Source organism: Papaver somniferum, chromosome 6 (assembly GCF_003573695.1).
Source record: "Papaver somniferum cultivar HN1 chromosome 6, ASM357369v1, whole genome shotgun sequence".
NCBI classification, from domain to species: Eukaryota; Viridiplantae; Streptophyta; class Magnoliopsida; order Ranunculales; family Papaveraceae; genus Papaver; species Papaver somniferum.
In genome coordinates this window covers 50,230,195-50,244,191 of record NC_039363.1, presented here as the reverse complement: position 1 = coordinate 50,244,191, position 13,997 = coordinate 50,230,195, and the positions used below count along the sequence as shown (strand labels likewise).

General features: G+C 36.6%; 1 protein-coding gene across 2 annotated transcripts; it reads right to left on the bottom strand.

Moving 5' to 3' along the window:
* Window positions 1–1,869: 1,869 nt before the first annotated feature.
* LOC113285648 (WUSCHEL-related homeobox 11-like) lies at window positions 1,870–4,492 on the bottom strand. Of its 2 annotated transcripts, none has more exons than XM_026534456.1 (4): window positions 4,200–4,492; window positions 3,183–4,019; window positions 2,419–2,699; window positions 1,870–1,949 (listed from the first exon to the last, which is right to left on the bottom strand). In XM_026534456.1, the coding sequence occupies exons 1-3, from the start codon at window positions 4,330–4,332 to the stop codon at window positions 2,458–2,460; spliced, it is 1,212 nt and encodes a 403-aa protein (XP_026390241.1). In that variant the 5' UTR covers window positions 4,333–4,492; the 3' UTR covers window positions 1,870–1,949; window positions 2,419–2,457. The 2 variants fall into 2 exon arrangements, with proteins under 2 accessions (XP_026390241.1, XP_026390242.1); XM_026534457.1 differs by having other exon boundaries at window positions 2,476–2,699.
* Window positions 4,493–13,997: the final 9,505 nt, after the last annotated feature.

Here is a 13,997-nt window from a genome sequence, read left to right as displayed (position 1 = left end):
CTGCAAAAGGGATATCTCAACCGACTGACCATGTCTTGGCTGATCATCAATTACTCTGAGTATCTGTATATCTACATTCGTCCTAGATATTTATGAAATTAATGCTACCATTACTAAACCATGTCAACTTTGGTTAGATGTTATAAATGTAGGAGCTAAATATATCAGAGAGAGGCAAGCTAGATGACCAATTGAAATGACTGATACATAGATGGATCCATATTATGAGAGAGGGAGAGCTAATGAATATTACCTCCGGCCGTATCATCATTATAGCTTAGTTAATTAGATGCATATCAAGTCATCATCAACACCACCAATATCTAGAGGAGCTTTTCTCCGTACTATGTTTACGTCAGTGAGACACTACTTAAATCTGCGCACACTCAACCCATATCTATCCATGTAAACGTAGTTTTGACTAAAAAAGATGATTCTTTGTAGTACTCACTCAGTTCTTTTAATAGATCGGTTTTTTTTTTAACGAAATTTAAGTAAATTAATCATTGAAAGTGGTCCTCATGACACTTGTCAATAAAAGAAGTGAAGTGAAATGGTCCCGTGACACTTGTTAGTAAAAGACGTAAAGTGAAGTGGTCCACATGACACTTGTCACCAAAAAATATTAAGAAAAAAGTGGTCCCAAAAAATTCAAGAAACATTTGACTTTCCCAATTAAGAAACTGGTCTATTTTTTTGAAATTTTTATTTATAAAAACTGGCCTATTAAAAAAGAACTGAGAGAGTAATATTTAAATCATCACATCAACCTGGATTTGTTAGCTCGTAATTATTCGGCAGGCACGTACGTACAAATACGAATACCATAGATGAATTAATTAAGTATTCAAGTGGGAATTAATATGTGAAATAGCTAAAAATCGATAATGAGGGAGGGATGGATTTCACAGTGTTGGTGGAATTTGTAAGATTACTGGTTTCAAATGTTTCATGTCGGCACATCTTCTTATAGTTCCTATCTTTTTCCATGGCCAGACAGATACTAGCTACTATTTATTATTCTTTCAAATGGTTAATGTGGCACGTCGTCTAATGGGAAGATTGTTGCTTTCACAGCAGAGTTTTCCCTTCAAATTTTAAAACCATATAACTACAAGTTCGTGGAGGCCCCTCACTTGTTTTTATGATCGGTAAGTAATAACGTGATGATGACGAGTCTTGAATTCAGATCGGTTACATTACTGTTATGTTAGAAGGACATTTGATCACTTACCTATTTGACTAATTATTTTCAGTCGAAGAAATTCCATTAGGTGACTTATTAATTTAGTTTCGTATGGTTGTTCATTCTGACAAAGAGCTTAAAATGTATACTGCTTATAAGTTTATGGTGATTACGTTAGCTATACTGTAAGTAGAGACCAGAATTATTGATCAACTTAAGTTCGCATCCAAATATTCTTGTATATTGATACTTCTTAATATTTAGTGTTTCGTTCCCCTTTATCTTATTAATAGTGTTTAAGCATGCTGTAATTAGGAGGAGTGTAAACATCTGCATTTCAGTAGCACACTTGCCACTCTAAGCAATCACGTAATGGTGCACACATATAATAACACCATTTAATATCAAATTCAATATAACAATTAAGAAGAAATAAAACAAGTAATAAATTTCGCACTTCTTCCATTATAGTAGGGCTTAAATAGAAAGGTAGATGTAAGATCCACCAAACATTAGTTCATTGCAGATGCAATATTGCTAATAAATGCTTCCAGATATCCTAAAACAGACACTTCCTTGAGAACCTTACTTAAACAAGAACTGATTATAGTAAAAAAAACACGACATAAAATGCAAAAGATAAAACTACAACATCATCACATCAACCAAAACATGCGTGCAAATGTTACAGGTCGATCGATACACCCACCCTTCCTAGTTAAAATCTCTCCGTCACACCTCGGGCGGTCAAAGTTTCTTACATCTGTAATTATTCCAAAATTAAATCCAATTAGTACAACACACGCATTAGCAAAGTATGCTTCAAAAAAAGAAAAAACACATTAGCAAAGTGAAAAGAAAATAACCACAGAATAACTATTTTTATTTTAACTTTGCATGCATACTGACTTGTAATGCATTTATGCCGGATCATCTAAGACCGATAAAAGCTACCAAATCAAGAACAAATTAACCATGATTCCTTCCAAAATGAGAAAACACTATACTTCGCATTTCATAGTCCATTACAGATTCTCTTCTCCATTTTGAATATCAGGTAATAACTAGTGAATCAAAGGATGAAAAGTGAATATTGTTAAAAAAATTATATAAAAAAAAGAGACCGTGAAAAACACGTTTCACCTTTTTGTTTAAAAAAAGTGAATGCAAACGCTAAATATTTCTAGTTTAGCAAGTAACAATGAAACTAGCTAGGTCACAGAAATAAAAACCTTATGTTTATCGTGTTCGGTTTTCATATGAGCTGGTATTCATGAAAAAATGCGCACCAGATAATAGGAAGCGCCGGGTTGAAGAGATTGAAGGGTGAAACCCCATTCATTAGTGAACACAGGCTGACCCGAGGAATGGATTAGAACAGCGTCGTAACCAAATGCTTGTCTAACATTAAGTGGGCCCATTGATACCTCGAACTCAATGTCATTTATGAATACCGTCGATTTAGCCACAATACACGGACCTATATCACCTGATTCGCCAATTCCTCCTCCTCCTAGACAAAATTCACACGTAAGAATTGAAACTTTTATGAAAGTATCTAGTCAAGAATTGCAGCCATGCAAGTATTCGTAGCAACACACGTACAGTGTCGACTATATGGAATAATAAATATATATTGTTGCTTTTCAATTGTAACGTTTCCTTAAATTAATCTTAACCAAAGAAGTGTATGTATATCCATATAACAAACCTTATCAAAACTCAAAAGCATAATCACATATAAGTGTTTTCAATGTCATTAATCACATTCTAATTGATCCAAAATTATGGTGCATACATCAAGAAGTGAAAGCATGAAAGCTCCGTATATAGGAATATAATGGTACGTTGCCAAGCATTCTTAGTACGTGTTGTTATATGCAGATGATCTATAATTCCATAACATCCGAAGGTCGAGTGATATATTATAATTACTACTGATCTGTGATGACAAGCAAGTATTTGAAAAAGTAGAAGAAAAACATAAAGCAAATACCTTGTATATCATGGATCAAAGTAGAACCAGTTGTTGTTGATGTAATTGTAGAAGACGGTATGGTGTCAATAACGGTCGAAGGAATAGTACTTGTTGAAGTAATACTAGTAGTAGTGTAGCTCAACTTTTGCCAGTCCTTCAATTTGTCAACTGCTTCGTCTTTCTTTAGAGTTGATCCATGATGCAACAGTTCACCAAGTAAAAGACTGGAACATTGCCCAATTCCCTGATGATGATTCTGACTAGGATATTGGATAACATTCGGCAACTCCGAAAAACAAAACCCTTGAGTAAAACCTGTACTACCAATACCGGACTGTTGCACCGGCATTGTTGCGGAGAAAAAGAACGGATCAGGAGATGACGATATTAGTTCTCCTTGAGTAGTTTGAAAATATGTTTGATTAACAGAATCCGTTGGAGAATTCAAAGCATCCACAAAATTAACACCTGTTGTACCCATCGCAGCAATGTTTTTCTTGTTATTGCCAGTTTTCTTCGGAGAAGATTTCTCGGAAGAAGAAGACGAGGAAGAAGATGGTGCCGTTAGGGTTTTAGGTGAGGGTTGATGATAAATATTATTAATTGATGATGATGATTTTGTACTGTGTCTTTGTTTGTGTTTGCTTCTGGATTTTCTGTTTTGGAACCAGTAAAACACATTAGCATCACCAACTTGGCCATATTCTTGTAACTGAGCTCTGATTTTTCTGATCTCATCTCTTGGTGGGTTAACCATTCCGGCGTTGAATATGGCTTCAAGTATGCGTATCTGCTCTGGTTTAGGGTTCCAACGAGGCTTTGGCTCGAGAGTTCTCTCTTCATTTCCTGCAGGAGCTAAAAAACCAAACTGGTATCAATTAGTTAATTATAAATAGGCTTTTTGAAGCAAGCTAGGTAAAAGAAAAAAAAGACTACTTCCTTTCAAACTTGATTCCTAGGGTTTATGTATATATGTAATGAAACTTATGAATATTAACATAAAATATCACGAGAAACTAAGCATGCGAGTTCCACCTGATGGAGTGTATGAAGGTCTCTGGCAGGATGACATAAGAGATGATGGATTGATTTCATGTTGCCACTGAGGATGAGAATCACAAGGCTTGGACTTAAACATACTTGGCCAGTGTCTGTTAGATGATGCCATGACGGAGAAAAGCTGATACTGATGTAATATTTAAAGAAGGTTTAATTTATAGATTTGAGAGAAGGAGAAGAGTGAACCAAACAAAATGTGTGATTTGCTTTTGATTGTTCTAGTTAGCAGAAGCAAGCTAGTAGCCAATAATCAGATGAAAATAAACTTATAGGGTTTGTCTCTGAAACCTCAAGGTAGCAGTCAGAACACTTCTTCTCTCTTCTTATAGCCAGCCTTCTCACCTACCCCTGTACATGTTTTTTCAGTTGAATTGAATATATTAATAAAACAATCATTCCCATCTCCCAAAGAAATTAGACCAAAAATAAAATAAAATAAAATCATAAATAAATCCCACTACGGTGCAACAAAGATCACATCTGAGAAGAGGAGAGAACGCGATGATGATGCTGAATTAAAAATATATATATTGATGATACACAAATGAAAAAGAAAAGTGTATCATCATGCATATGGAGTATTGAATTCCTTACACTTTGGCATTAAATCATAAACACTTTAGCCCATTACTCATAGTACAACCTAATTCCCCTGCATGCCAAGTTTGAAACCCATTGAAAACAACTCATGCTTGTGTTTTATTAGAATCCTATCATCATAATCATCATAGAAGGATAGATTCACACAGAGAGAGGGGGGGGGGGGGGGGGGATAGAGAGATGTGAACTGTGCAGAGAGCAGAGAAGATTAAAAGCTTTTAAAAGGATGGGCTGTTTTGGTTATTTTTGATTTTATCTCTATTTTCTATAGAGAGGATTCATTTTCTCTTCTCATTTGGTTTTATTTGCAGAGAGTATTAATGGGAGCTATAGGGTGAAGAGAGCTATTAAGTGCTAAAAAGATTATTCTAATGGTAGAGGTTGTTGCAGGAATAAATAGGGGGTGTAGTGTAGTAGTATAAATTAGTCAACAGTGCTTTCGAAGTCAAGAGAAAAGTTAGGGTTTGAGTTGAAAGCGGTGGTGTAGTTGTACTGGTGTATAGTAATTGCAACATTTGGGTTATTTTAGGCATGGGAGTTTGGATTGACTCGAGGGTTTTTTTTTCCAATACTCAACATAATCTCATCCCAATCCTGTGGAGAAAAGTTTCACCCAAAGTAAGAACTGCTAATTAGTCAAATACTTAACTGAAAATATTCAATTAAGTGTTTGAATGAATAGTTAATACTTATTGGTCATTTTGTAATCAGAAAGAATAATGGTTGGAATGAGAAGGATGTTTTTTAGCCTCTCATAATCAAGGTCATTCCCGAAGTATATAGTACTACCTAAGATAATATAATGTGCTACAGTTTCATAAAACATGATTTCATATGGATGATGTTTAGTTTAATTATCGATTAAAGTAAGTTGTGGTTGTTATATATGCTACCTTTTTTTATAAGCAGTCGTTATGCTACTTACTAGTTACTACCGCTATATGTTTAAGGGGAAAAAAACAGTGTGTTAAGAGAGAAATGTTTACTGAGAGCTGCATCAGCTAAGCCTAAGTGTTGGCTAATACTCTAATGTTAATTCTCTCATCTAAGCTGTACTAGACTAAGTACTGGCCAATAATATGTTATACCAAAAAAAGTAAATAAAAAAGGGAACAAGATGATTTTTTTATGCACAAAAATGTTCAACATTACAAATATATGAAAAAGCTGTCTAAATAAATTAGATTCTTTTTGTTTCAATACATACATGAAAATAGGTCTGAGATTTTAGTACTTGAACTTGAGAAGAAACTTATGGAAGCAGAAATCTAAACAAAGAAACTGAAAGGGCTAGAGTGAGAGTTCTACGTATGGAATTTAGTGAATAATGTGTAACAAATATTTACTTCACCTTACACACTTTATTTGTTCAGTACAATAAAACAAACCCTAACAGTAATACTAGTACATCATTTATAAGAGATTAGATTTATTTTATTTAAAAAAAAAAGAAAAAAAAGGTCAAAGAAAATGTGGTTGGAGATGTTTGCAGAAGGTGCTCGCCCATCAGTTTTGGCAGAGTGAGGCTGTTCAGTTTCACTTTGAGTTTGGACTTTGTCACTTTGAAGTGTTACATTCTTGGAGTTATGACCAAAGCAGCTAGCTGAAAATACGGTCTTTCTCTCTATATAATTTCTCTCATGCAACGAAAATGGTTCTACAACTTCCCATGCAAACACCCACAGAGAGAGAGAGAGGGGAGGTTGGGATTAATGTTGAAGCTACGTGGTGTCGGTGCAAATCCGACATGCAAAACTCAAAGCCCTAATCTCGTGTGTGCAATCTCACCGGTCACTCAATTCTTTAAATTCACTTTGTCCACCCCATCTCCTGCGACTCCTTTATTGCTACTTCTCTCTTTCTCTCTCTCTCTCCAAAAGTCTTAGATCATTGGTTCTTCCAAGTTTTGTGATTTTTTAGAACTCAAACAGGAGTACGTTTAGTTTTTTGGCAAGTGACCGTGGGTTCACGACACGTGCCAGAATAATTAACTTAGGTGTAAAGAGACATCATTCGGATATTGTAGTTTAAGGCTTTAAGCAATCCTCACATGGAGTGTATATATGTAATTCTATGCATGTCCAAAACCTGAAGCTACAATGGACTATGGAGGAGTAGGGTGGGATGTATTGATACGTCGATTGGATCTATCAAATGATTGTAAACCATCAAATCTATCAGTAGCATTTACAGTATATAGCTTTTTAACTATCTAATCCATTCTTATCAAACAACTATCTAATCCATCAAATATATATGTATATACAGGTTATAGCCACTTTTGATGAAATAAGTCAGTAACTATGTAACTTCTGGATGATAATAGTAGTACAAGAAAAGCATGGGATATGAAGTGTTTGAATAGGTAAAACAGACTGATAAAACATCCATCTTGTCTCCATATATAGTTATGGTTATATGACCATCTTATGACATTTGATGGAGTTGATAATTCATCAGTGGTACACTAATAATGGGACATTCTATAGCACTGTCTCTTCTTTTTATTTCTTGCGCGACATTGTGAAGTGATTTGTCAATGAGCCTCATTATATGGTTGTATTTTTCCTTACAAAATGAGTCAAATGACAGGTAATACTTTTTTTCACACCCATTCCCTCAAGTATTACTGACAACTCCAGTACATCAAAATGCCATCCGTGGTGTATGAATGTTCATCCAGTGCCTTCTAGTTTGGTTGCAGTTTTTTTACCACTCCCCAAATTCTGTCTCCATCTTTTGACCAAGTGCTTTAAAATATTTCAAATATCATTACCGATTTACAAAGGAAAGATTGCTATTTGTTTTCAATATTCACTTCTTTTCTATTACTAATGAAATAATTTCTTCCAAACTGATCGTAATCAGCTTTATTCCACGAGTGATGATCCATATACAATTTTATATGTATACTATTTATTCAAGATTGAATAAATTTTTTTTAGAGTCTAGATAATAATGAATTTGAATATAATATTTTGATGATATGTTTTTTTTATTATATTTTTAAAATCTGAGCAATATATGTTCTTTTTATTATATTTTTAAAATCTGAACAATATACATATAAGATTGTTAGTGGATCCTCCTCTTATTTAACCTATCTATCATACGTGAAAGTGTTTCGGAACAATTCTGATACCTATAGCCACCCATGAACCTTGCTCTTTTAATTCATTCACTTTTCTATGCGGACTTTTACGTCTTATATATCAGCACTCAATGACCACGAGTGACACCTGCCCAATGCATTCAATTGTTAAGTTTAGATTCAGAACCACGAAAATAATTGTTTTCACCCATATAAAACAAATTTTGTAACAACTTCGTATTTACTCATGTAGGAATGAAGGCACGCTCTTCTTAGCTTGTACAGCTTCCTTCTCGCCACCCTCATCACTTACTCTGACACTCTTAGACTCTTAGTGAACATTTGCAGTCACACAAACTCTGTCTTTAAAATAAAACCAAGAAAAGAAAAAAAATCCAAACCAGTCTATTGAATGAATGCTTTAAATTGAGATCCACTCATCTGTTTTGGCTTACTTTTGCATCTTACTCTTCCAAGAATATGACAATGTCTTTCTCTATCTTGATCTCTCTTCATAATTCTAGAGAGAGAGAGAGAGTGATGGGGAAGAGTGGAGTCAGAAGCAGAAGTGCAGAACTCACTCAAAACATGGAAGAGAGAGGCAGAGACAGAAAGAAAGTGAGGGAATACGATCACATCAGAAAGTCTCCAGAACTTGATGTTGATTCCCTCCACACGTACGGGTTCGTAGAAGCTAGTTGCTAGTAGCTACAAAAAAAAAACAATTTGGTTTCATTTTCACTTGTTCGCTCATGCAGATCAATCAGTATGAATCACACACACTTCCTCCAAAAAGTGTGCATCTCCTACTGTTTACTATTGCTCACACGGCTGCTCTAATTTGACAGTTTTGCACTTCTACTACAGGAATTTTGCACTCTACCAGCAACCAAATTCCTTCCTCCAAAACTTATACACCAAGCCTATGTGTCATCCCCGTTATGGGCCACTAAAGTTGAACACCTGAATCCACCAATATTTAGGAGACCTATTGGTGTATAAGCTGGGGGTTTGAGAAGTGGGTTAGACCAGCAACATATAACCTATCAAATATTTGGATATCCAACTTGAAACCCCCGTGGAGGTGACTACTGTTCAGCGGCCGTTCAGCCGCCAGCATCAGTCACCTAAGTTTTAAATACATTGACAATGAAAACTTACCCAGTGTATTTTGTGTTTGATCAAAATCAATCGTATTTACCATGATGCATTTTTAAGTGAATTACACAGGTAACCAACCTAAAATCAACAGTAGGTCAGTTTTTTGTGTGTGCTCTCAAGGCAATGCCAGATAAATTACAAAATGGTAACTGAGCAAAGCTCTACAAGACTTTGTCAGGTTAAGTTCTACAAGACGCTTTTAATTGAGAAATCCACCAAATGGGCAAAGTGGAGGGGTTTGAGGTGGAAATCGTGGGTTAGAGAGAAAATTTTCACCCAACCTTTTTTCATCTCCTGGTGAAAACAATTATACAATATGAAAGAATCTTTTAAAGCAGAATTTTACAACCAGACAGACCACAGGCAACACCTCAACAAAGCCTCTTCCAGCCGTGAAACAAAACTAGGTCTAGTGGTTACATCTCAACACATTCCCTCAGCCAAGAGTAGCACCTTTTCTAGCAAGACAATCTGCTAAGAAATTGGCTCTCTAAAGCTGTGTCTAAATCGAATCGGAAGGAGAGACTGACAAATGAAACTCCACCTACCAGAAAATCCAAGGTAACTTCCCTCATGAAACCATGAATAATAGCCTTTGAATCTGATTGTATAATGATCCTGTGATTGTGGGTTTTAACTGTCCTTTCCATACTCAACCGGTAGACTAGTGCAACCGTAGGGTGAAAATTCTGTCAACCAGTGGTAACAGTATACTAGTCTCTGGAGTGGGGTAGAATTTTCACCAGTTTAGTGGGAAAACTCCACCATTTACAACTTGTCCCTAAAGAAAAGGTTAACTTTAGATTTTGTCTTTGTAGACTTGTTGTATGAATGAATGCCAACATAACCTTCCCCACCTTTAATGCATTGATATATATTTTGAAACAGCCTTCAAACAAATTTCAACTCTTTTGCCTAATATCCTTCCAATAATGATATTCAATACCACTGCAACACTCCTTGAATAGTTGAATATGACATGAAATTAAAAGTAAGAAACCCTAGATAAGGGGTAAAGTATTATTGTTAGTATGATTTAATAAGGCACATGGACTACAATAAATGTGACAACTTCACATTTTGTGCAAATACATGTTGAGTGGTAGGTATGTGTGTTCTTGGTAGCTTGAAATGCGCTTACAACGTTTTTCCAATCGAGTTAAACGCAAACGTGCATCCTATTTAATACTCCAACATGCTTCCTTAAATGCAATTCGTAAAAATAATTCTAGCTTCACATGCAGCCACTTACTTTAAATTTTGTCAAATCCCATACATAAACTAGCTTCAAATATAAACAAAGAAAAAGATAAGTTTTTCTTTAGTTTTGTCGCAGAAAATTTGAAATATTAGAGAGGATTAGAATCAATTGGAATGTCTTCTGTAATCTTAACCCATCACTTTTTTTAGAAAACCCTAATTATTATTATTCCTTTAAACTTAAACACTAAAAAAAGGGAAACTTAATGCAAAGAATCTATAGTGTGGAGGTAACTTGAGTGTCTTAATTTACAAAGAAGACCTGAAAAACGAATCCTACAGCGTGTCTTTTCAAGCACACTGGACAAGGGGGAAACAATGCATGCTAAGCATAATGTGCACCAATGTTTCTCAGCGTCTAGTCTAATCACTGGACACGGTAGCTGGCCAATTTTGAACATGATTCCTTGTAAGATTAGCCTGTCAGTTTATGACTTTCAATTAACTTCTTCTTACCTAATCCTATAACTTGAAAAACAGAAACTAAAAGAAGAAACCACGCCCGAGTTACATTGGAGGACAAAAAAGTTCCAAAGTCCTAAGAATGTTTCATCTTATCCTATTGTATCGAAGAGATCTAATAATCTTCTGTGCATAATACCTTAAGTCATATAGATGTAGTTGACTCACCATTTCACCAAACCAACAAGTTGTACAGATGTAGTTGGCTCCCCATATAACCAAGCCTACGGGTTGCACAGACTTTAAGTTGACTCAGATTAGTTCATAATTTTGAACGGTAAAAGGCCCACCCAAAAATTTCAATGACCTTTTTATACACCGAAATGTAACTTGACACATGGACGGAGATTACGAGCCGAAGCCGGACACAATAATACAACCGCGCACGCGGAATTAGTTATGAGTCTGCTTAGAAACTAAGCTAAGGATAGTTTAGTAAAATACTCGTAACCACTCACCCTATATAAAAAAACGTTATTAGGGTAAAAAAGGGGATCGGACCAGTCTCCTTCCTTGACTACTTTTCTCAGAAAACTCCATCTCTGATGGAGCTTCATCACCTTTGTAATGAAATCAATACTTAATAAAACTCACACTATCATTACCCCGTGGATGTAGGCAATGCCGAACCACGTAAATCACTTGAGTTGATGTCTTCTTACTCTGATTGCACCTTATATTTTGCTTATGATTCTTGTTTTCATTCAATTTGTTTACTGTTTTGTTATTTCAATCAATTGGTCGTGGAAGCAAACTATTTGTGTTCACAATTTGGCGCTAGAATCAGGTTATGAGTAAAGAATTTATTCTACCTTCTCAAAATGTATTTTCTTTTAAATATGATAAGAATTTCTGAAATTTGTTTTCAGTTTTCTATCTCTTTCGACTCAGATTTCTGTCAATTTGTTATTCTTACATAGAGAATCTGCTGGGGTGCCACCCAAAATCGAACGAATCCCATGTGAAAAGCCAGATCTGGAATGCCTGTTAACTGTTTGCCAAAATAATCCAATGAATTAAAATTGCTATGAAGAGACAAGTTTGAACTTTTTAACTTATTTTAGTCTTACACGAACTTGTGCAAGTGCTTACAGTTCGTATCTTGTTTAAAAATGTTCAGTGAACCTTTATTCTTATACTTGTTTTTTGACCGACTTTGAGATTTGTCTCAGCCAGCTCTGTTGGGTTACAAACCAATGCCGTTTGTTTTCCTGAGATCCTTATGGTTGTCATATTTGGACGGCCAAAGTTTCTCTTTGGGTTTTGAATTGTAATCCATGTTCTAGTCCTTTACCTTACAACCAGTATGTTTCCCAAGCATTTTTTGATGTGCAGGGACTACACACCGAAGATGCAATTCATACCCAGGCAACGATGCTGCAAAGGATGGTGGTACAAAGTGATACCGATGCTCCAAATGAACCCGTAGTCTTAAATACAAAGACGATGACACCATCCGAAGTGCAAACCCACTGATTAGGTCCTCATTCCAATGACGATGAAGTACAAAGTTCACCCAAGTGAGCGATGAAGTACAAAGTTCACCCAGAGGACTAGTCAAATTCTGATGCCGACAATACAAAGCCATGCAGCGATGAGCAAAGTCCGATGCCAAAGCTCTGCTAAAGAAGACCTGCGACGATGATGTTTTTGGACCAATCAAAAGTGGCAATGCAGCCGCATAGCCAGCTCAAATCGTAAAGACGGAGAAGTAAGAAACCCACTACCTCTAAAAAGAGGAATAATAGTGGGTAGTATTACTACCTTCGTTCCCCCACACCACCAATATAATACTCCTCAGATGATGTACCTTCGTTCCCCCACTCCAGCGATGGTGTACCTTCGTTTTCTCCGATCCAGCTTCGATCTCATTCCGATGATGCCAAGCTTCTGTTAACACAGCTGCTTAATAATGGCACAGTCTTTCCACGCGGGGTAGCATTACTACATACCACCGTTGTTGCTGCCATGATGCGGTTAATCACACTCATTAATATTTGGGTTCTTTAGTGATCTAAAGCCCGAAGATGATCCAAGTGAACCCGAAGTCCAATAACTTGTACAAGTTGAATACACAGGCTACCTGAAATACAAAGTCACCAGAATATGCAGTTGACATGCAAATAAAACGAAGTATACAAGCTGGTATCGTGATACATTTACTTTAATGGATTCAGTCAGTCCAAGTTTCCGTGTTCATTCTCTATGCAGGTTTTTGACTCACAACAGATACCCGTCGCTGTGGAAAGATATAGCTAAGCCACCATGAAGCCAAGACATCGTCACTGCTGCTGCAAATTTGGAGCTGTAAAAGCCGACGTGCAGAAATGTTGTAATATGAACCAAGTATGACTCGACGTACGAGCAACTTGCAATTATCCGAAGCCTGCGGCGCCGATGATATAGATGCTTCGTACATGCTAACCGCCGATGATGCTTCTACAAACAAGACGAGACTGCAAAGCTAGATGAAGAAGCCAAGGCCAACCAGGATGACAAAAAATGCAAGAAGACCGATGATATAAATCCTCATGCAGACAAATCAAAGTCAGCCGATGAGACAAGGTTATGCGCAGATGAACCAAAGTTGGAGGCCAACGATGACGATGGTGCAGAGTCTTGCGAAAACGAAGCCCAGTTTTGGTCTGAAGATGTAGTCCTAGTCTGACAACGCAGGCTTGGTCTGAATATGCAATCCCGATCATCCACTCGATACAAAGTCAAACGACGAAGGTGGTACAAGGTCTTGCAGCGATGGTCCAAAGTCGGTTGTGGATGACGAAGACATTCAAAGCTTGGTCCGTGCACATATTAGTCCCTCTACGTAACCCAAGCCTAGCACAGCTAAAGTCCGACGACGATGTTGGCGCAAACTATAATGATGAAACAAAGACTGATGCCGAAGATGCGAGTCTTGCAGTGATGTCTCAATTCCAATGACGAAGAGACAAAGCCTCACCACGATGATCCAAGGCCGAAAATGAAGAGCCAAAATACGAAGATGATGGACCAAAGCTGGATGACGTCACTAATGACAAAGGTGTGAGCAAACCGACGATGCTGATGACGATGATGCAAATACCGAAGACAAAGAGGCAAGGGCTGGTGCCGATGAAGCAAAGTCCTGGGACGATCAAGCCAAGCAAAAAGACCCTTTGTTTCAATTGTGATTTTATGTAGGTACATAATCTCTGAGGAGG